Source organism: Octopus sinensis, unplaced genomic scaffold (assembly GCF_006345805.1).
Source record: "Octopus sinensis unplaced genomic scaffold, ASM634580v1 Contig13910, whole genome shotgun sequence".
NCBI lineage: Eukaryota > Metazoa > Mollusca > Cephalopoda > Octopoda > Octopodidae > Octopus > Octopus sinensis.
In genome coordinates, this window is record NW_021833059.1 from 154,251 (window position 1) to 179,428 (window position 25,178).

Consider the following 25,178-nt stretch of genomic DNA (forward strand, 5'->3'; position numbering starts at 1 on the left):
CGCCGTTCAAAAAGTTTAGGGGTATTTCTGGAATTAACACCGTGATTAGTGAAATACCAGGTTTTTATTTCATTTATAATTTAGATGAAAATATTGAGGCATCGTTAGAAACAAATAACACTATTTTTAATTTTTCGTCCCTAGATATGAATTCACCGTATTTTAAAAGAATGAATAAAAAGATGGGAGTGCAGACTATGATTTTGAAGAAGGGAATGACGTATAATTAATTAGTAACATTATAGGTTCGAATATTAGAAGATTATGGAACAAATCCATCATTAAAACTGAGCAGATTTGAATCCCCATATGAAGAAAAGGGAACAGTGAAAGAAGTAATGTCAAATAACAGATTACTAGTGTGTTACCATTCCTAACATTTAGATCGAATTCAAAAATGAGACTAGGATCGTTACTATGAACAGAGTTAAAAAATGTTAATTTTTTTAAGTGTTAACATGTCATTAGTTTTTTTTGATTGATACAAAAATACATCAATTAAAATACATCACCTGTCAAACTGATGGTCGCCAGCGTGGATCGCGACATAATAAAATACGTAATTGATTCGGAAAAATTGGTGATGCCGGTTTCTGCAGACTCTTGGTAAAATTCATTAAAACCAAAAATTGATAAAAATTGAATAAATCGACTTAATTCCATTATCAAGTTATTTTTAATTAATTATCAGGTTATTTTCGTTTGATTTTAATAAATTTTTAAGGGGGTATTATCCAACCTGGGGCACTTAATAACTAGATTGTCTGATTTTTATCATTTAAATTAAAAAAATAATTGAACCAGCATGACACATGGGAAAATAAAATAAGATTAAATGATGAAGATGAAAAGATTAAATAATAAAGATGGAAAAATAAAAAAGTAAAGGTGAAGAATTAAATAGTAAAAATGAAAAGATATAAATGATGAAGGTGATAAAAAAGATTAAATTATCGTCGAAATAAAACCAATTCAATTACAGATTATCCTATATTATAAGAACTTCTGTAAATCAACAATATATTTAATCCATTTTAAACAGAAAATAAAAATTCAACCATTAATATCAAATAAAAGATGATTATATAAACAAAAATATCCACAACAACCAAATGAATTATTAGTAGCAACGTGGTTATTTGATTACATTAGGTTTTCCAAAATAAAAATTAAGTATATTAAAACGAATTTTATTATAATATGTCACATGCCCTGTTCGTTACCATGCCCCCGCTCGTTACCATTGCTCTAAATTTTTAAAATTTCAATTTAAATATTAAAATGATTGAAATATATTTACTTATTAATTTAAAAATTAATAATATTATGGATTTTATTTTTTCAAGCTTAACCACCATAGAAGAAAGAGTGGATCGGCAAACGACGACTTGTACGTCACTTCGTCTGAGGATGTATGAAGCCTTTGTCAAACCAATCCTGACATATAATTCGGCGACCTGGGGAATGTCTAGTACTGAACAACGTGGACTCGATTCTTTTCACCGCAGGCAACTTAGATCCCTACTGGGATTGAACTGGCCTATAAGAATCAACCAGGAATCGCTATACAATAGATGCAGAACTGGCCCTCTGAGTGTGGAAATTGTTAATATGCGGTGGAGGTTATTTGGCCATATTCTACGAATGGACATGCTTGCCCCAGCTACATAGCAATGGAGGGCTACTTCCTGAAAGAGGGATCGAGCTTCCGTGGACGTCACGTGTTACGCTGCCGGAAACACTTGACGGAGACCTGAAATGTGTGAAGAAAAGGCTAAGGAGTGGGAGGATCTGGACGAGCTGAGGAAAACTCGCTCACGAAGAGAGGAGGTTGGAGGAGGCTGGTTCAAAGGATTGTTTTTAATGCTGCACGAGTAAAATTATAACTAATATGATTCTACGTATGTTGCAAATAATAATAATAATGCTTACCATTATCATTAAAAAACAATAAATTAAGCATGCTGTTTTATCTCATGGTTATGGTTAGGGTATAGGTTAGGGTTAGGGTATAGGTTAGGGTTAGGGTGAAGGTTAGGGTTTGGGTGAAGGTTAGGGTTTGGGTGAAGGTTAGGGTTTGGGTGAAGGTTAGGGTTAGGGTGGTGAAGGTTAGGGAATGGTTGGGTTTAGGGTTTGAAAAAATTTAAAGTAGAATTTTCGAATGGAGATACAAAGATTGTTCACATGAAAAGAATCAAAAAAGGACAATTTAATTTTTCGTTTAAACTTCAGATCTATATATGATTTTAAACTAAAAAACTGGATAAAGTTTGAGTTTTTTATAAGAGATACAGATGATTTTAAACCTTTATCTTTTTACATTTCAAAAAATGTTTTAAATAAAACTAAAAAACTGGTTAGAGTTAATTATAAAACTATCAAATTATGTGCCTTTAAAGCGTTTCACACAATTCACATTTTTAAAATATGTTTTAATGTGCTATCAGTCAAAATGGTTTGTTGTATAAAATAATTATTTTAATTTATTTGTTTTAAAGCATCTTTTAGTATATCATTAAATTGTACTCTAATTCAGTGTTTCTCAACGTTGGGCCCCAGGCCCACTTGTGGGCCTGAGAAATTTTGAAATGGGCCTGAAGATTTAATTGGGCCTGGAGTGGGCCTCAAAGAAAATATGTTAATACTAATACTAATAAATCTTTATTCGTTATTATTTTCAAATTGATTTGATTTGTTTTTAATTTAATGATATTGTCATATTTAAATTTAAATATTATAGGCCTGATTGTATAGTTCATGTCAAAAGTACACAAGGAAAAAAGGAAGACTACACGCAAATACCAGACTGATTTTTTATTACTAGGCTTCATCCCATCAAGTGCTGATTCTAAGAGGCCTGAATGTGTGGACTGTGGCTTAGTAATGACAAATGTTTCCATGAAGAAATCAAAATTGTTCGCCCATCAACAGTTGAAGCATCCTGCTTCTGTTGGAAAGGAGCGCAGCTATTTCAGGAAGAAAGTGGAGTTACGCCAAAAGAATGCTCCAAAAACTTTAGAATTCTGCTTAAAAAAAGCAAATGAGCATAATAACAAGACACTAAAAGTCAGTTATGCAGTGAGTGAACTGGTTGCTAAGGTGGGGAAGCCACATACAATTGCAGAACGTCTGGTGAAGCCAGCAATGTTGATCTGTGCTAAAGAACTGCTAGGAGAACAGGCTGCCAACATTCTACAAAAAATCCCATTGTCTAATGACACAGTGAAGAGAAGGCAAATTGAAATGGCAGAAAACCTCGAGAAACAGCTTGTGGAAAAATTAAAAGTTTCTAAGTTCTCACTACAAATTGATGAGACAACAATCAACAATTCTGCCTTATTACTTACTTATGTCCGATATATTGATGCAATGGCAATTCATGAAGAAATGTTATATAAAAAAGTTGATTGACACACGAAGCGACACTATATATGCGGCTGTTTACGACTATCTGTACGATAATGGGATCCCTCTGTCAAATCTGTTGCAGATTGCAACAGACGGTGCCAGCGCTATGACCGGCAAACAGAATGGCTTTGTAGCTAAATTAAAAAAAGTTGCCCCTCATATATTGGCAATTCATTGCATCATCCATCGAGAACATCTTTGTGCTAAATCTCTCAATGATGACATGGAACATGCATTGAAAGTCGCTGTTTCAACAGTGAATTTTGTCAAAGCCAATGCTTTGCATGACCGCCTATTTCAACATTTATGTGAACATGAGGACCACCAGAGACTCCTCATGCACACTGAAGTGAGATGGCTTTCCAAAGGAAATTCCCTAGTTCGTCTTGCTGAAATGTGGGATATGGTTCTTATTTTTGTTCATGACATGAAAACACAAGCTTGTAGCAAGAAGCAGAAAGATAAAGCTGAGACTTTGTTTTCAGTGATAAATAACAACGATACAAAAGCAAGGATTTTTTACCTGGCTGACTTATTCGCACATGTCAACCAACTGAACATGACACTGCAAGGGCGAAATGCTAATCTGATAGATAGTGCTGAGAAAGTACGCTCTTTTTTGAACAAGTTATGTCTCTGGAAGATGCATCTTCAAAAAAATGAATTTGCTTATTTTTGTAATTTTGCCAAAACTGCTCCGAGCTCAGAAGTAATCGCAAGCTGCACTGACCACTTGAAATGCTTGAAAGAAGATATGACTAGAAGATTTAAAGATATCATCGAAATGAATCCGCCTAGTTGGATTATAGATATAGCACATTTTGACGTATTAAGTGAAAAAGACATTGATCCTATTATTGCTGGAGAACTTCTTGAACTGAAGGAGAACAAAGTATTAATGAAAAATATTGAAAGGGATGGCTTATATGGATGGATGAAAGTAGAATCGATTCATCCATTACTCTTTGAAAAAGTTGTTCCGTTTGTACTTGGCTTTCCCACCACTTGGTTGGTTGAGACAGGATTTTCTGCAACAAACGATTTACTCACAAAAAAACGCAATCAATTGCAGATTGAGAAGAGAGGAGACTTACGTTTGAGGTTGAACCAAGATCTGGAAATTCAACTTGACAAATTGATAGATAGACATCAAGAGCAGTGTAGTCATTGACATTTTAATAAGATTTTTTATGTTAATAAAAATACTTTTTTGTTAATCAAAGTTTTATTAAAGGCAATGGGCCTGAGATTTTATATGACCCTGAAAATGGGCTCAGGGAAAAAAAGGTTGAGAAACACTGCTCTAATTGACCTAATATATAGGTTGAATTTTATCGTTGTGATGTGATTATAATTTTTCTAAAAAATTGAAAAATCATTAATCAATATTTTCAGAAATTAATTCGGAGGTAACGAGTGGGGCCATAGTAATCCCGAGGCATGTGACATAATATAATTAAATTATAATTTTTGAATTTTATAATCTGGACCATCTTCACGGACGGCGCTTAGATGCTCGAGAGACTTGCATAACTCCAAAGTTTCTTGCCAGTTTAAGATAATGTGACTATCCAAATAGTATGACTATTTCAAAAATATTTATGCAATCAGTCCCTCTGATGGGACACGTCCTGAGGTAGACCCGACATCCTGATTTTTAAAATACATTACAGTCTTTCCAAAACGTCCCGGAAGACTTCTTGCTAAAAGACTGGAATAGTAATGGCTGTGGAGAAGGACTATTACTTGGACTTGAGGCCAAGACGAATGAGGTTTCCCAATGAGGCCAAGACGAGCAGGATCAGCACTGGCATGTGCATAACCAGGAAGGGAGGTTCACAAATATTTGCCAGTTTAGTCACGTGCTTACGGAATATGCACTCAACCATCCCCAAAAGTAAACATCAGTCATTAAAATATTCAAAAAACCAACAAAATAGTTTCCCTCGTATACATGCTTCTGCCAAAATATTGATAAAACGTGCACACAAGTGCCGAATCAGACCATCTGTGTGAACAAGGCATTGTTTTAGGAGAGAATATTTTTGCAGAATTTTCTCAAATATTCTTCCTGCTGTTTTAAATATTTTTTATTATTATTATTATTATTAGCACTGTCATAGGAACATAATGTAATTTAAACTAATTAAGTTCCCACATGTGCCACATATGAGACTATCTTTTCGGTCATAATTTTCCATGATGTGCGGTTGTATGCTATACTCCTGAGAGTATCTAGGTCGTCTCCATTTTTCAGTTGTCTTTTAACGCGTTGTAGTTCTTTGAGATTACAATAGGTAATGTATTTCGTGGGCGTCCTCGGGACGCAGATCTTTCGTCCTTTGCGTAATATGATTCCATTGCCCAGTTAGCATAAACATCCTGGTCGAGTCTTAGAATGTGGCCCAATAGGCGCCAACGTGCTTCGGTAATGTCCACACTGACGGGTCTGCTGTTGCAGATATTGTATAGGGTGGAGTTCTTGATTTTCTTTGGCCAGTTGATGCCAATAAGAATTCTAACTGTCTTCTATGGAATGCATCAAGAGATTTTGATTCAGACTCAGATATTCCCCATGTTCCTCCGTTGTACAAAAGTATGGGTTTAATAAAAGCATTGTATAATTTGGCACGTAAGGCCGTTCCAACCTCGCGGTTTCGTAGCCAAGTGGTCCGCAGTTTGTTAAGTGCAACAGTCGATAGCATCTTTCCTCATAATGTCTTCACTATCTCCTAAAAGAGTTCCAACTTTTTCGAGTTTCGCCATTTTTCGTCTGTTCTATTTGCCTCCGGTTGATTGTTACATATTCGGTTTTTTCTATGTTCACTTTTAAGAACCATTTTTCCAGTGCCTGAGGAGCAATGTTCAGCAGTTCTTCGAGAGTCGACTTATCATGAGACAAAAAGTCTACATCGTCGGCATATATCACTTCAGTTATTGAAGTAGACTTCACTAGTTTTCTCAGATCTCTTAGTGCCGCTTCAAGATAGACAATGAATAGTACAGGTGATATTGAATCACCTTGGGGCGTCCCAATGCTTGTTTTGAAAGATTGATTGTACGGGTCCGATCTTCACCGTTAACTCGGTGTCTATAAGTAGTGCTCGAACCATTCTGATCGAGTCATTGTCAAGAATAGTTTTGAGGATCTCCATTAGCTTGTCTCTGCGGATTGTATCAAATGCCCTGCTCATATCAATGCCCAATATTGTGGTCGCCATTTTAAATTTCTGAGATATGGCACAGATCCATCTATGTCCCCATACTACATCTGCAGTTGATCGCCCAGGCCTGAATCCACTTTGGCTAGCCGACAGATATTCATTAACAGGGTCCTTAATACGTTCCAGTGTTACGAGTGAGAAGATTTTCCTTATTGTGTTCAAGAGTATGATTGGGCGAATGTTGTTAAGAGGACCTTGCGGCTTGTTGGTTTTTGGAGAGGAATTAGCGTTCCTTTCCCAATAGGCGGTATGGTATTTCCATGGAACATCTCGTTCAGGAGATTTGTGATTATAGTTGAGATCTCCATTGGGGAGTACTTTATCAATTCACCGTTGATGTTGTCTGGACCCGCCGCACGGTTGTTTTTTATTTTTTTATAGCCTTCAAAACTTCAAGGTGTGTTATTTTGTTGTTTAGATAACGTTCTTCACCCTCATCGAGAGCATCGGCCCTGCCATTGAATAGTATTTCGAAGTGGTCGGCGATTGTATTTACCATTTCGATTGGGTTTCCAATTGTTTTCCCATGTTCATCGTGCACAACCAGTTTTGTTTTCTGTTGTCGTCGGCGTAGTAGTCTGATGCTGCGTACATTTGCGCACCATCCTTTAAGTCTTCAACTTCTGATATTCGAGAGTTTAATAAAGCTTTCACGTATTTAAGATTTTCCTTCTTGATTGTTCTCGATATTTTCCTACGTTCTCTTTTGAGTTTTTCCTTTGCCTCCTTGTCGTTGGTGTTTTCAATTTTCAGTTGGATGGCTTTTTGTTTTGTTGCCATTTCGGCAACATTTGGATTCAATGGGTTTGAGTGGTTTCTGAATGCAGTCGTTCCAATGGTTTCCGTTGCAGCTTGTGTATTATGAAAAATAATTTTTTATCTAATTGTAAGTTAAATTAATTAACATTTATAATTCTCATTACACGTTAAATTGTATTTTTGTGATGCGTCGCTGTGTTAGACTTTCTATCAACGAAAAAATTTCTATACTACGTTATATTCTGACAACCCATTCGTTTTTTGCACCTCAAATTTCCAGGATTTTTCTTCACGGTTAAAAAAGAAAATTTCTCCGAGAACTATAAACGACCTTAAATCAAAATCGGACCTTTTGAATAGGACTGACATCAAAAAATTAAACATAACGAGAATTCCAAAACTCAAATTTAATGAAATTGATGTAGCGATGATAACATGGATTAACTTAATGGAATCTAGAGGAGCAATTCTATCAGATTTGATGTTAATTGCAAAAGCTCTTAAATTTGGAAAAAAATTTTCCAGAATTTAAACCAAGTCGTGGGTGGCTAGAAAAGTTTAAATTACGAAATGGTATCAAGTTAAGAAAATTTCACGGAGACAGTGGATCAGTAAATCATGATGAAAAATCTATTACTGATTTTAATGAAACAATGAGTTTAAAAATTGAACAATATGGATTGGACAATGTTTATAATGCAGATGAAACTGGTGTTTTTACAAGGCGATTCCTTCCAAAAGTGTGTGCACCAAATCACGGCCTGGAATAAAGTTGTCGAAGGATCGATTTTCGTTACTATTATGCGCAAATTGTTCTGGTTCCGATAAAAGAAGGCCTGTGATGATAGGAAGATTCAAAAGTCCAAGGTGTTTTAAAAATTTCAACATTGGAAAATATGTTACCTACACCCATTCCAATAAGGCATGGATGAACCGTGAAATTTTTAACAAGTGGCTCAGTGATTTTGATTCTGAACTTGCAAAGAAAAAAAGAAAAATTCTACTTGTAATAGATCAATGTCCATCTCATCAAATTATTGTCACGTTAAACTCAATTGAAATTCTTTTTTTGCCTTCTAGAACATCCTCGCTCTTGCAACCAATGGATCAAGGAATTATAAAATGCTTAAAGCCGAATTTACCAATTTGAAAATAAATGATATAATCGAAAAGGTCGAGGCAGGGGAAAATTTCAGAATGCAATTAATGGAATCACCCTTAAAACTGCTGCGACATTAACATTCTTCGCTTGGATAAAGTTACTCCTACGACCATCAAAAATTGTTTCCGTCATGCACAATGGATAAAATGTGAAACAATCACAATCAACAGTGAATCTAAGAACTACGAAAATAATTATGAAGAAATAATTAAGAAATTTCAAATTGACGATCCAATATCTTATAGTGAATTTGTTGATTACGGATATACTGAAAATGAAGAGCTAATCGAATTTTTAGACAAATCTGAACAAGCTGGTACATTACAGTCAAAAAAAGTTCAATCAGTTAGTGATTTATTAATAATTATACTTAGGAAACAATTATTGAAGAGGAATCAAATGAGAAAAAAGTTGATCTCTCAGAAGCCTTCAGAGCTCTAGAGATTATTAAAACTTATGCTTCTCAGGTAAATGCAGATATAGATGATCATGAAAATATTATGCGAATTTTTTTTTTTTTTTGATTACTAATGGTTTATAAGGTAAAGAAATCACTAATTAAGAGGCGGAACCGCAGCCGAGAGGAGGATCGAGGAACAGTTCCCCCTTAGAACTGCGAGAGAGATGCGCTCAAAAAGCCACATCAGTTCACGGGGGTCGTTCCTTGCCCTTCCCAATGACCTTCCGATCTTCGAGAGGAAACGGAGAGTAGACGGGCCAAGTACACCGGAAGTTTCCACTGACACCGGTTCGAAGATGAAACGGTCCATCAGGGAGGCGTACTTAGATGCCTTCTTCGTCTCCGCCCTCTTGGCTGCTGAGCCAGCCTCGACCGCCGACAAGGAAAGACATGATGATGCGAAAGTATCAGAGCATGTCGCATCCCAGACGATTGCTTTCCCGTTTTTTTTTTTTTTTTCACGTGTTGGTTCTTGTGGTGTTTTCTTGTCTCGTTCCTATCTCGTTCTAAATCAATCCACCCAATCCAATCTTCCTTTCTTATTTTTCTTTTTTTTTTTTCCAATTTACCCCCTTTTTATCTTTCTTTCCAATGTTGTTCTTCCCTCTATTTCTTGTCTCTCTATCTCTCTATTTTTCTTTCTCAATCTTATCTTTACTCTATCTACTAACTCACTTTTATCACTCTCTATCTTTTCATACCTCTTCAATGGCCCACAAGCATTTTCTCCATGAAAACACCCCATGTGGCATTTGCCTCTCATCCTCCTCCAAAAAGAACGGTCTTCGCTGCTCTTCGTGTTTCACCTTCCTCCACCTTAGCTGCCTTAAAATCCCAAAAAAATCCGCAGCTATTATCCCAAAACTACTCTGCCCTTCTTGCCTTCCGTTGTCCAGTAACTCCCCTAAAATGTGTGGCGAGATAGATGTCGCAGCTCAAGTCCCATCCTGTCCGAGCGCCGAAGAGGTGCTACTATCTATCTCTCTAATACGTAAAAATCGCTATGTTCTCACTAAGATTCCTAAATCCGCACGCCCTTCGGCGGCTGACGCCCTTTCCATGTTATTCAAAGCGCTCTGGACCTGAAAACTCCGTTCGCTTGGATCCGCGTCTTCTTGTTCCCCCTTTATGCCTTGATTGCCTTACAACTGCAAATCCGACTGCTCCTTATCCTCATTAGTCAAGCATAATATCTCCAGTTTCCTGAACTCTTCCTCCTGTGACCTCTTCCTATCGGAGATTATTACCGACAACTGTCCATCCACTTCTTCCAACATAACTGATTCTTGCCGTGAGGAGTCCAATTCGGCTCCTGACTCAGGCGCTTACCTCGGCCACCGTATCATGGCCAAGCTAATGGAAGGCGACGTACGCGCTGCGCTGAGGGTACTGGCATCCAACGGGGGAGTTCTGGAATCCTCACCTGGTGTGGTCAACACCCTTAGAAACAAACATCCATCGAGCCCATCCGATCTCCGACCTTTTCCATCCACCAATTCAATTCCACTTGGCCCGGCTCTTAGCTTCGAAGCTGTGTGCCAGGCCATAAACTCATTTCGCCAAGCAGTAGCGGAGGATTGGACGGTCTCCGTCCCAGTCATCTTCGCAACCTAATCTCGAGCCAAATCGGTGAATCGGGCAGGCGGCTTGTCAATGTCGTAAATTCTCTTATAAACCAAATGCTTGCTGCTGACATCCCCCCCTTCGCTCGCAATCTCTTGTTCTCGGCCAATCTTCTTCCCTTTTCGAAAAAGGATGGTGGAGTCCGCCCAATCGCGGTTGGCAATGTCTTTCGTCGGTTGGCGTCCAAGATTGCCTGCTGGTCTGTTTCTCCCGACCTGAGCAAAAACTTCGTCCCCACTCAAGTCGGAGTCCCTTCCGGTTGTGAGGCGGCTGTCCACGCCGCCAGGCGGTATCTCTCTACAGCAACACCGAACAGAGTCCTTGTCAAACTGGATATTTCTAACGCTTTCAACAGCGTCCGACGTGATTCCTTATTAGATGCTTGCTTGTCTCGGTGTCCATCAATTTACCGTTATGTCGATCTGTCCTACGGTTCCCCCAGTTCTTTGATTTGTGGTTCTTCAGCCATCTCTTCTGAAAACGGAGTCCAACAGGGGGACCCTCTTGGCCCTCTCCCTGTTCTCTCTTGCTATTGACAGTGCCGTTAAAGCATGCCAGTCCGAGTTCAACGTCTGGTATCTGGACGATGCCACCATCGGGGGCCCGCCATGCTCAATCCTCGAAGATCTGAACATATATAATCCCCGCACTTTTTTCCCTTGGCCTGTCTATAACCCTTCGAAATCTGAGATTTTTAACATCTCTATGATCCCAATTATTTTAACACATCTATCTATCCATTATTTAATTCGCTTCTCCCTATATCAAGGCTGTTACATCCTCTGATCTTATTGTCCTTGGCTCCCCAATCTTTTCCTCGGCTATCCCTTCCTTCCTGGAGCTTAAGCTCACAAAAATACAAGAATCTATAGCCACACTTAAAACAGTCGACGCACATGCTGCCTTCTTCCTGATCAAAAATTTCCTTGCTTTCCCCCGGTTACAATTTTTCTTACAGTCCGCCCCTTGTCACCGCCATCATTGTGCTCTTCAGCACTTCGATCTTTTGCTAAGAAACTCAATTTCGGCTAATACTAATGTCAATTTTGATGATGCCGGGTGGCAACAAGCGATCCTGCCAGTCCGTCACGGCGGACTAGGTCTGCAAGCTCCTTCTGTTTTGGCTCTCCCTTTCTACCTACCTTCTTCGTCATACCGCTGTAGTCCGCTTGTCCTTAGGATTCTTTCTCCCCATTCCGAATCCGTTCTGGACCAAGAGCTTTCTCATGGTATCGAAGTTTGGTCTTCCCGTGGCTTCGACATTCCTTGCTATCCCTGCTATACAAAGGCGTGGACGGAAACAATGTTTCTTCAGTTATACAATTCGCTATTATCCTCCTGTGATCAACACCGGCGCGCTTGTCTTTTGGCCGCATCCTCCGAATGGAGTGGCGCTTGGCTCAACGCATACCCTTCCGGAAATACGGGAACCCTGCTGGACCCAAAAAGTGTGCAGATTGGCATTTCTCTTAGACTTGGTCTGGACATCTGCTTTCCACACACTTGCCGCTGTGGTTCTGTCGTAGATCGGAAAGGTCTCCATCCACTTTCCTGTCGCAAAAGCCCTGGCCGGATTCCCAGGCATTCTGAATTAAATTCCGTAGTAAAACATGCACTTGAAGCAGCCGGATTTCCCTGTCAGCTGGAGCCTCCTGGCCTTCTAAGGGAGGATGGTAAGAGACCTGACGGGGTCTCACTCCTTATGCGAATTGGGGAAATGTTAAGAAAATCAATTAAAAAAAATAAAATTTCTGATTTTTTTGAATATAAATAATTTTATGTATTCAGTCATTTGTATATAAAAAGAAATACTTAATCTATATTGTAAGTTCATATTTCAACTATAAAATATTATTTAAATTGCCTCTCTAATCCGCCGATTTCTCGAATCCGCCGATTTTTTGGTCGGTCCCAAAATCAGGTTATTTTCGTTTGATTTTAATAAATTTTGATTTTAATAAAATTTTAAGGGGGTATTATCCAACCCGGGGCACTTAATAACTAGATTGTCTGATTTTTATCATTTAAATTAAAAAAATATTTGAACCAGCATGACACATGGGAAAATAAAATAAGATTAAATGATGAAGATGAAAAGATTAAATAATAAAGATGGAAAAATAAAAAAATAAAGGTGAAGAATTAATAGTAAAAATGAAAAGATATAAATGATGAAGGTGATAAAAAAGATTAAATTATCGTCGAAATAAAACCAATTCAATTACAGATTATCCTATATTATAAGAACTTCTGTAAATCAACAATATATTTAATCCATTTTAAACAGAAAATAAAAATTCAACCATTAATATCAAATAAAAGATGATTATATAAACAAAAATATCCACAACAACCAAATGAATTATTAGTAGCAACGTGGTTATTTGATTACATTAGGTTTTCCAAAATAAAATTAAGTATATTAAAACGAATATTTTATTATAATATAATTAAAATTATTAATTTTTGAATTTATATATTCTGGACCATCTTCACGGACGGCGCTTAGATTGCTCGAGAGACTTGCATAACTCCAAAGTTTCTTGCCAGTTTAAGATAATGTGACTATCCAAATAGTATGACTATTTCAAAAATATTTATGCAATCAGTCCCTCTGATGGGACACGTCCTGAGGTAGACCCGACATCCTGATTTTTAAAATACATTACAGTCTTTCCAAAACGTCCCGGAAGACTTCTTGCTAAAAGACTGGAATAGTAATGGCTGTGGAGAAGGACTATTACTTGGACTTGAGGCCAAGACGAATGAGGTTTCCCAATGAGGCCAAGACGAGCAGGATCAGCACTGGCATGTGCATAACCAGGAAGGAGGTTCACAAATATTTGCCAGTTTAGTCACGTGCTTACGGAATATGCACTCAACCATCCCCAAAAGTAACATCAGTCTTTAAAATATTCAAAAAACCAACAAAATAGTTTCCCTCGTATACATGCTTCTGTCAAAATATTGATAAAACGTGCACACAAGTGCCGAATCAGACCATCTGTGTGAACAAGGCATTGTTTTAGGAGAGAATATTTTTGCAGAATTTTCTCAAATATTCTTCCTGCTGTTTTAAATATTTTTATTTTTTGTTTTTGTTATCAAAATTTTTTTAATAATTTAAATAAATATAATAAAATTTTACGTAATATTTTACTATTTATAATAACGTTGCGCATGTTTTTGCTTTTAATATTTTGTAAATATTAATTCATATTATTATTTATATTATTTCAAATGAATGCATATTAATATTTGCTCAGGACTTTCGATTGTTTATAATTGTTAGTTCCGAGTTCTGAATTTATCTTATCAGTATTATAATATGCATTAATTGTTTATTCATGATTTAATTTTGTTTTTTAAATTTTTTACACTACAATCAATTAAATATATACTGGATTTGTCGTTTTTGTAGTTTTATTTTTTGAATTGAGTTATTGATTTTATTTGAATACTATTACGTGATCAATATTTATTGAGTAACCAATCCATGCTATCAAAGCCGCAAGATAAAGTGTGGAAAAGGCACTAAAAGATTTTATCAAAAACAGCAGTATACTGAAAAGCTCAATATGCACCGTAAAGAGTGTGATAAAGAAATGAAAGCTCTTGAGGTTTATATCCTTTTAATGCGAACTTTGCATTCCCTAGGTCTTTAACATTTATTATTATTTTTTGTAATTGTTTAATCAGGAATTCAGATTATTCGTGAATTTTGAAACAGATAAATCCAAAAAACGATCAAATTTGTTGGAATAATTTCTACATCTTGTACAATAAACTAAGAAATAGTATAAAAAATATCAACTTTGACTTAGAAGAATACTTTCAAATATCTTTGAAATGATATTCGTGTCCGGAGAATTAGAACTAAAATAATCATTATTAACATACATATTATTCTTCTCAAAATATGAGGGTACTTGCGATTATGTAATGAATTGCGTATTCTCATATCCTCATGATTCAGTTTTTCGAGAATATTCATAAGAGTCTTGCTGTTGCTTATCTTTTATCGTGTTGAAGAGATCTGTAATTAATTTAAACAAAATAAATTACTGAATAAACAGTGCATAATCATATCATGGAAGAAGCAGGAATTTAACTTTGTTTTGTCGATGTGTAATTTAATTTTGTGTTCCAGCCATGGTTCATTTTTTAGATCAAGGTGTGGATTAGAATTATAGCGTTGATAAAACGGTGAAGTAAATATCAAAGTCTGTAAGACAGAGTTCAAATAGCAATTGTTTTTCATATTTATTCGTCTGGTCCATAATGTCCGTTTTCTTGGGATTTATTCTTTTTTACGTTTTTCTTTCTTATCGAAATTTTCTTTGAGTGACTGGAGTATAAAAGGAATGTCGCTGAACTGATTATTAATATCTGTCAGCAGTTGAACAAATTTTGGTGTTTGAGAAGATGACCTCTGAATGTTATCGTGACCAAACTAATCGTATTTTCCATTTTTAATATCTTTGAGCACAAATATTGCTGATGAATAATACAATGAAAATGAGCAAATGATGACCCGGAAAATACAATTAAAAATTTTAATTAAATGTAAAAAAATAAAAAATAATTTTTTGTATTTTATAGCCATTCAATCAGACCGCGCTTCTATTTGCCAAAGTACGCTGAGGGCCGCATGTTTGACACCCCTGTTCTAGTAAAAGTAAAAATTCAATTCATGAGAAAAAAATAACCCAAATGAGACTCAACATGATGTGTTCGACTGCGCAGATCCCAAATATTTTTTGTTGTGAGGCGACTGTATTCGTCACCACAGAGCAAGAATCAAAATTTTTCCGTACATGTGTGGGACCTATGTTCAAACTGGTTGATCGAAAGCATTACAGGGCTGACCAGAGCAAGGCTCGTCCTCCTCGCAAGTCGATGTGGTTTGGCTCACTTGAAATCCAGCTTCCAGCCCGAGGTTTTCAAACAGCGTCTTCAGAGCCAAATAATGCGCGTTAATTACCCTGAAACCAGGCTCTACGTGCCTGGAATTCAGATTACATCCCCATTTACCTGTCGGGTTGCTTCCTTGAACTTAGGGCTAATGGATGCAAAAATTTTATTTTACGCTTGATGTGACATCTAAATAAACTTTTTTTTAAAGATAAAACTTTTATTCCAAAAACCAAAATCATAATAAACGAAAGAAAAAAAAGACTAAGCTGGACTTGCTGCAGGATTGATAGACAATTCCCGCGTAAGACAGCCAGCGAGATTTTCTGGATCAGAACGTAAATTCCCTGGGATCTCTGGAACGACGGATCCATAAAAGGCCAAGTTTCAGGAGGTTAAGAAGAGTTTTGCCGCCAAAACACAGGACGTCTCTACGGCAATAGCTCAAAAAAACAATGAATCAAATGGCTCAACTTTGAAATTTTCAAATATTCAGCCTTCTCTGCCTCCGAACCGTGTCTAAAAGCAGTAGAAACCAAGCCTCTCTTTGAGAAGGAGTCCTTCCCAAGAAAGTTGTTTCCCGGCTTCAAAGCAAACTTCTAAATAAATAAAATTCAAAGAAATTGAAATATGGCATTTTTCATTCTTGTGAAAGCGATATTGTTTTAAAAAATTAATTCCGTTGAAGAGAATACAATACAGGATATTTTACATTTTCCTAAATTACGAAATATTTGGAAGAAATAATTTTTCTAAACTCCAAAGAATGCCAAAAATTAACTCTTCTCTAAAAGTATTTACCGACCCCTGATTTTTTTTCCTCGTATGTAAGCTTCTCGTTTTAGACATTATCAAAATTCGTTCGAAGAAATATTGAAATAAAGACAATTCGTCTAATCAATAATTCGTCTAATATCAAATCTTATTAGACGGGCGCATAAAGTCTGTGATCAACTAATTAAGGCTCTGATTGAGGTTAGGGTTTTATTCAACAATCGATATTAGACGAATTTGCTTTAGAGAAATTGAGTATAAACGTTGAATTGTCGTCTAATGAACATTTCATTATTTTAAGACAGCTTGAAAAGATTTTACTAAACTATGTCTGATCATATGGTTGATTAGTTATATGGCCATCATGCATAGAAAGAAGTTGTTTTAAACACTGCTTTGTTATTCGGGTTAAATGAAAATGATCTGGATGGCACCATAAAAGGAAAGCGGTGGATTTTGATAAAAAATTTGGATTTTTTAGTTATTTCTATTTTTAATAATTTTCATAACTTGACTTTTTGCAGCTTAACTTTATTTCTAATTTTCTTTTTCCTTATAAATTCTCGAAATTCCAAACTGGACGGATATGTCGTACACGCTACAAGTAAAACAGTAAAACTCCGAAATTAATTGATTTAAAGAACTTTAAAGCCGATATCTTGAATAATTACCAATCATCTCTTATATTCTAGTCCAGTGGTCGGCAGGTTTTTTGTCATCGCGAGCCAAAATTTTATTTTTGTATGAGATATATGTTCGAAACAAGAAAAATTATTTAACTTCCCATTCCGAAACGACATGTGTCTAATCTGGGACACCTCATGCACAAATACGTCTTCTCCATCGTATCCTGGTTCAATTGCAGCTTCGGCGAAAGTAAAAAAACGGAAAAATACAAAGTTTTCATTTCCAACCTCCTAATCGCGTTGGAAATTTCTGAATCCCCAGTTTGCACACATCCTAATTCCTGAGAACATTGGCATCCTCATTGCTCGAGAAAATAATAATTATTTTTAATTGCACATCCGCAACAAGAAAGAAAGTTACAATCTTTTGCCACACACCCCGTGATAATTGCATCTAATTGTTCTGTTTTTAAAATGGAATATAAGTCTTGCTTCTTGATCTTCATTAGATAGTTACGAATTTAGTCAATTGGGACCAAGCCAAAATTGGCGACTAAGAGAATTTGGCAAGTAAAAGAAATAATCAATATCCTATCTTCTGTCAAAAAAATTTTCTATAACTTTTAACCACCTATTTGAATGATTCTAAACATTTAAATAAATATCTGAAACATTTATTAAAAAACCAAGATTTTAAATAAAGTAATCATTAATAGTTTTTTTGAATGATCTTTTCTCTATATTTTTTTGCATTTTTATCAAACCTTCAAGCATATTCACATTAAAATAATCGTCATGTAAAAAATATTTTTTGAAGTCCGAACACTTTTTATCACGTCTCGATGTGTAATATATTTGTTTCTTTCACAATCTTTAATAATTGAACTGTCTAAATTGTCATTTTCATCGTTATTGTTTTGTAGAAATTCATGAAGTTTGTCATTTTCAGAGTACGTAAACTCTATAAACTCCTCTTCTTTTATGGGATCTGAGATCATTAATTTATCTACAATTTGTTCGAATTTTTTTATTTTATGATCTCCCTTAATAGGTTCTTCAATGGTTTTTCCCATTTGGTGTGCTGAAAACATTTTGATATTGTATTCATCGACATATTTTTCCAGGCAAGATAAGAAAATAAGACTCCATCTTTCAGTGTTAATATTTTATAGCATTCAATATTTGCTTCACCGTTATTTATTTTTTAATTATATGTTTAAATTTAAATTTGTTGAAATGCGATTTGAATGATCTAATGATTCCTTGATCCATCGGTTGAAGCACAGTAGTCGTGTGTTTTGGCAAATATAAAACTTCTTTATTTTCTTTTGAGAGTTTTATTCCAAATATTTAACTATTCACTAAATATTTCCACGTTCATCCAAGCCTTTGAAGAATTGTGGTATTGTAAATACTCATCAACGTTCAAGTTTTTGAAACACCTTGGTTTCTTAAACTTTCCGATAATCAATGAGGTTCTTTTATCATATTCAGTCATATTTGCGCAAAGCATTAATAAAAATCTAAAAATTGGCTAAAAAATATTTAACCTATCTTTAAGTAATTTTTGTTTTAGTCGGTGTTTCCAGCAGACACTTTTTGATGGAACGGTTTTTAAAATACGCCTGTTTTGTCGGCATTATAAACATTTTCGGAATCTATTCAGGTAATGATTTCAGAATCAATTGATCATCAATTATTGATGAATATCTGAGTTTCAAAAAACGAGGTGGCGAGCAAGAGAATTTGGCGAGCAATGTAATTTTCTTAGTAAAAATGGCATTTTGTCCAAAAAAGTGGCGAGTTATAGAATTGGCAACCAATAAATGGTAAACTGTATCAAAAATTAACTTCTCGTAGAATAATTTTTACGCGGGAATTGTCTTTCAATCCTGCGAACCAGTACTTAATAGTTAGATTTTTGTTAACAATTTCCATTAATAAAAATACCCATTTGTATCTAAATATTGTATTTTATTGATTTTAGCATACAGACTATTGTTATATAATTAATTCGAATTCCTGGCACATAACTTTCATACGAATAATTATTATAACGCTAAAAAAATAATTCCAATAAATGGGGTGGGTTTTATAATCAATAACTAAAATAAATTACCAATTTTTGTGGTACGATTATATATTTTCGGTTTTACTGCATTTCGTTAAGCCGATCGGAAAGCCGAGACAACCACTGTCTCCCCTCTAGTCTTGTACTCTTCTCAGTTAACTCTCCCTCAGTTCAGTTTTAAACATTGTACAAGCAACATGGCATCAAAACGAGCAAGTTATACCCCAGCGTTCAAAAAAAGTCATCAAAGTGAAATTTCTGATTTTCGTCAGCGCAAAATTTTAGATGTTTACTATATTTGATTACTGCATTTTTCAAGATTTTTTTGGCCCAAAATTTACCTGAGTGTTATTTTCGATTGCACGTTAAAATCTAGAAAATATGGTAATCTATTATTAAGTTTTTTCTGTCAAATAATAATTATTTAATAGCTAACCAACATAATTGAATATTGTTGATAAAAAGAATAATCTATTTAAATTAATAAAATCATCTTTCGAAGGATCATTAGCGGGCAAAGGAAGTTATTAGGGAAGAAAGAATTAATTTACGAACGTAAATAATCGTTGATCAATATAGTATTTATATTTATAGTCGCCTCGAGTTAGTATTACTTTAAATGTATTCCGAGCACATAACACACACCGAAGAAGAGGAAATTATTGGATACGTCAATGTTCCTCACAAAATGGTGGAATTAGTCAGGCAAAACAAAGGATTAGCCAATAAACTAATACAGGAAGGCACAAATGCAATCATTGTCACATCTAACAGTAATAAAAACACTGTTTTGAAATTATTGGGAGTAAAAATGAGGTGATAAATGCATTCGAAAGACTTAAAATACGTTTGAGGACTGGTGCATTCCAGAAGTCAGTGATTGACTCAATAAAAATATCACTACCCGAGATTGAGACTATCCAAAATAAGTCCTCGTATAGTAATCTAATATGTCGCGACCCACGCTGGCGACCATCCCACGCTGGCGACCATCAGTTTGACAGGTTATGACCTTCAGTTTGACAGGCGATTTAAACCGGAAAAAATTCATTTTAAGAAATGGTTTAGCGTCATTTTACAAAAAAATATGGTTTCTCTCAAAAGATGTTAGCACGAAAAAAGCGACTCAATTTATCATTATTAATGATCGGTATATTTGCGACTCCTAACTCATAGTCTTTATCTAAAGGACGAGAATAACCAAAAACACAAATTGGTCATTTGTCTGGACAATGAAATGGAGATGAGGACACTAGCATTCGCCATTCACCAAGAATCCCAATGGGGAATACGAAAGCTTCAGAAAAAGTGCAGTGAATTCTATTTCACTGTAAAACGTCCAATCATCGAACAAATTATAAAAGACTGCGAAATTTGTAAATTTGCCCTACCATTGAAAGTATTTAAAAAAAATACCTAGGTGTCGGATTCTAATTACCATGTAACTGCAGGAAAACCCAATGAAAGATTCCAGGCGGATCTTATTGTTGTTAGAAGATATAAAGATTTTAACGATGGATCTAATTGGATACTGACAATTATTGACATCTACAGCAAATTTGTTGTCTGCAAATCTTTAAAAAATAAAACTGCTTCTGGTAAGACTTGAAATTTAATTGAAGAAGAGGTGAATAAATTCCAAAAATTGTTTTATCAAATTGGATATTGTCAGATCTTGCAAACGGACAACGGGTTGGAATTCAAAAACCAACTTATGGCTCAACTATGCGAGGAATAAATTTGAAATAAATTAGGGTGTAATTGAGCGCTTTAACTAAATATTGACACGTGGTATGGCAAAACTGATGGATAAAGAAGGAACTAAAAAATGGAAACAATACGGAGGACATATTACGAACAAATTTCGACCTCTCTAAAAATCAAATTATACAACATGCTACTGAAACCGGTCTTATTGTACAATTTCTCTAGATAAAAAAATACGTAAAAATTGGAAACAATTTTTAGACAAAGTAACTTTTTCCTATAATACGACACACCACTCGGCGATCCCAGGTTATAATCTTATTTATAATTTAGATGAAAATAACGAGGCATCGTTTGTCGAAGATGAACTTAATGTTAAATTTACGATGTATTTATTTTTAGAAATGAATAATAAAAGATTGTGGGACGAATCCGTGATGAATCCCCATATGAAAAAAAGGGAAAAGTAAAAAATATAATGTATAAATACAGATTAATGGTTAGTTGTCTTTCCTAACAAACATTTAGTTCGAATTACGAAATAGTTACTATGAATAGAGATAAAAAATGTTAAGTTTTTTGATTTTTTAGCAATTATCTTTAGTCAGTAATTAGTGTCAAACTATGTAGGTCGCCCTGTCAATCTTGTCAACAATGAAGGTCGCTCTGGTCGCCAGCGTGGGATGGTCGCCAGCGTGGGTCGCGACATAATATATGTGCCGTGTTGTACATATTACTTATATCCAATTAAGTATTATCCGACATACTTCTCCCGTTCATTATTTCATGTATCCGTCTCAATACTACCGCGACTATGGTTGGAATAACTAATTGCGTTTTTTATTTATTGTCCTTTGTTTCTTATTTAGTGACATAAAAAAAAGTTAAATCTTTTGTGGTGTAGTGCATGTCTGTTTTAAACAAACAATTTGAAACATATTCTACGGGCCTTCCTGCTGATATAGAAACTGGAAAAACAGACGAAGTAGGATGTTTGGCTCGGGAACTGCATAAAGTCCAGGAGATTACTTCGGGTGCAGCCTTTAGCACAAAACTGCAAGCCCTGAAAGCCATGGCTGATGCTGTAGATCACTCTGATAAAGTAGAGTGGGCCAGCGAGGTTGTCAGACTTTCTCGTCAGAGATTTAATCGGATTCCGAGGAATGGATGGTCTATTATAACGGATACTTTCAATGAAAAGTTTGGGACCACGAAGTCTATCTCCGATTTTAAAACACTCTCAAGGGTGCCCTGTACAAAGAATTTTACCAAGAGTAATTCTTGTGGAGCTTCCTTACAGAATTATGAAATATCCAATTTAAGAAATTGTCTTGAGGAATTTAATTTCCAAATTGGGAGAGTTCAAAGTCTTCCCCGAACTAACCGGCCTGCCACTAAGAAGATTCCTTACAAACTTTTGGATAAAAAGCTACTATTTGGCATTAATCTTGCAATTAAAGAATATTCGAAATCCTATCCTCCTAAGAACTTGGATGAAATTTCAGATATTATTTATGCTGGTCAAATTTCTTATGAAAATATATACAATTCTTCTCGAGTAAACAGTAAATTTGTTGAAAGTACATCTGAAAAAATTGAAACATTAAAAACAAATATGTCTATGGTAAATAATTTTCCTAATATGACTGCAAAAAGTACGGAGTGGAAAAAAACCCTCAATGTCTTATGTTCATATGGCTATAAAAAGTCAAAAAAAGGAGAGTTTGCTAGAATCTCAATTTTAATTTCCGACAAAATAAAGATCCTGGAAAAGAAATTACGTACTCATGAATCCAGGAAGTTATTTAGAAGGGATAATTATTGTTTCGAGTTGAATCGAAGAGCCTTTTATAGAAGAGTGAATGGGACTAACATAGCTAGTGAATATGGGTTTGGTAATGATGAATGTTTAAAGTTCTGGAATGGTATTTGGGATCAGAAACCACTTCCAGATACTCAAATTAGCATCACTAAACGGATTACTGGAGCTGAGATGTATCCAGCAGTATTTGATGAGGAATATATTTTGGAAACTGTTAAACAACTGCCTAATTGGAGAGCCTGTGGGTGTGACGGAGTTTATAATTTTTTCATCAAGAAATTTGATGCATTGCATGAGCATTTGCATAAGGTGATTGTGGATGTTATTAATGGAAAATGTATTCCAGAGGATTGGTTTTACACTGGGATTACCTATCTTTTACCTAAAAAGGAATTTTGTGAGACGCCCAAAGATTTACGACCAATTACATGCATGCCGAACTTATACAAACTGATAACAAAATGTGTCAATAAGAAACTCAGTGATTTTGTTGACACGTTCCAAATAATCTCAGATAACCAACTAGGAACGAGAAAAATGTGTCAGGGTGCTAAAGAACAAGCCCTAATAAATCAGTGTATTAACCAAGAATATGACAACTCTTTATATTCAGCATGGATAGACGTCCAAAAAGCGTTTGATTCAGTAAGCCATGAATTTCTATTTAAAATTCTGGAGTGCTGTGGACTTCCTTGTTGGATTATTAGTTTTATTCGTACTTTGGTTACAAAATGGCGAATTAAACTGAATTTTAATAGAAATGAAATCGGAACAGTTAAAATATCAAGAGGAATTCTGCAAGGGGACTCTTTGTCTCCACAGCTATTTGTTTTGGTGATGGATCCTTTGAGTAGGATATTAACTGGAAAATACCCAACAGTGCATATTAGCCAGTCTAGTCCATTGATGATTACCTATGCCACTAATCATTTGCTTTTTATGGACGATCTAAAAATATTTGCCAAGGAAGAGGCCACGATTATTAAGATGATGCATGATATTGAATTATTTTTTGAATCAGAGGACTCAATAAAAACATTGAAAAGTCGGCTACTAATGTTGAATGTTTATCAAAGGAAGCAAAATATTTGGATGGAACTGAAGGTTATCGATACCTTGGAGTGTTGGAGGATAAATGGAGTAATACTCTAAAACAGGAAATTTTAGAAAAGATTTCCGATGAAGTTAAAAAAAGAATTAAGGGTTTGGCAAGCACAAAACTGAATGCAGTAAATATGTTCAAAGCAATTAACGAATCCGCACTATCACTTTACAATTATTATATTGGACTAATCAACATTGAACCACATGAGTTTGAGGATATTGATGTTGATGTTCGGCGTATTCTTTATGAGACAAAACTTCATTTAAAGCCTGCAAATAAAGAGAGGCTATATTTACCAAGAGATAAACTTGGAAGAGGGCTCACTTCAATCGTGTTTAGAAGTGAATGCATGTTGTTCCAATTCCTTTAGATTTGGAAAGAAAATCTAATGTGTGTCTGAGAAAAGCTGGAATTCTGCGTGCTGTCAATTCAAAGAAAACACATATGGCCACGATCGCGGGATTCCTAACCCAGAAGTATAACTTGGATGATAATTCCTCTGACATGGATGTACGGAAACTTAAAAATGCTCAAATTGAATGGTTATTGACGAAAATTAACAGTAAATCTCTTCATTCTATGTTATTCAAATGTTTAAAAGACTTGAATGTTGATACTGCATCATCGTCGGGCTGGCTTGCAAAAGGGAATAATAGTCCAAGAGCCGAAGCATTGTATTGCCTTTTACAGGACCGAAACTTGTTCTTTGAGGAAAAAGGATCAAATTGCAGTCATTGTAAATCTGCTAAAAAAACAGTCGATCATTTGGCAACGAGATGCAATAGAATGTTAAATAGTGATTATATACGCCGTCACAATGAGGTGGTGAGATGTCTCCATTTAAATCTGTGTCGTAAATATGGAATCACATATTCAAAGAAACTGAAGACTCACTCAGTCCAATCAATAGTAACAACTGAGAATGTTGAGATCAGAGTCGATACGACGCTGATGACAGACATCAAAGTACAACATAACAAGCCGGACATATTTGTTTTCGATAAAAGAACAAGGGAGATTACTTTAGTAGAGGTCGGAATCACTTCTCAGGAGATGCTGAAGGGGGTTGAGGTTGAAAAACTTCATAAATACGACCTCCTCGCTGGAGAGTTGTCCCAAATATACAAAGCGAAAGTTAAAATTGTCCCTATTGTTATGACTTGGGAGGGAATTGTGAGTAAATTCTACAAATCATATATGGATTTTTTAGGTGTGGATACTATTCCGAGGGCATATATTCAATCTATTGTACTAAAGAAAACTCTTGAAAGCATGTTAGTGGAGCACCGACATGGGATGAACTTTCAAGAGAGTGATGTTAGTGAAGTCATTCATTTTCTACAACGAAAATCTCTACAGCAATTTGAGGACGACGAAATCGTGCCCATGGAACAACAATCCTGGAGTGAGGATCAGATTGGTGATGGTCGACAAGAGATTGCAGTTAGAGAGCTAAGGAATGGCTCAAAAAGAAAAAGAATGAATTAATACGTCAAATCAATATTAAATAGATCCGAATTAAC

At 35.4% G+C, this 25,178-nt stretch overlaps 3 protein-coding genes across 3 annotated transcripts; all 3 read left to right on the top strand.

The window, feature by feature from the left end:
* The first annotated feature begins 2,757 nt into the window (after nucleotides 1-2,757).
* On the top strand, nucleotides 2,758-3,411 carry LOC115229928 (zinc finger BED domain-containing protein 5-like). Its single transcript, XM_029800190.1, has one exon. The coding sequence runs from the start codon at nucleotides 2,758-2,760 to the stop codon at nucleotides 3,409-3,411; it is 654 nt and encodes a 217-aa protein (XP_029656050.1).
* A 103-nt stretch (nucleotides 3,412-3,514) lies between these two features.
* On the top strand, nucleotides 3,515-4,579 carry LOC115229929 (protein FAM200B-like). Its single transcript, XM_029800191.1, has one exon. The coding sequence runs from the start codon at nucleotides 3,515-3,517 to the stop codon at nucleotides 4,577-4,579; it is 1,065 nt and encodes a 354-aa protein (XP_029656051.1).
* Nucleotides 4,580-24,000: 19,421 nt separating this feature from the next.
* LOC115229930 lies at nucleotides 24,001-25,143 on the top strand. The gene has a single exon (XM_029800192.1). The coding sequence runs from the start codon at nucleotides 24,001-24,003 to the stop codon at nucleotides 25,141-25,143; it is 1,143 nt and encodes a 380-aa protein (XP_029656052.1).
* Nucleotides 25,144-25,178: the final 35 nt, after the last annotated feature.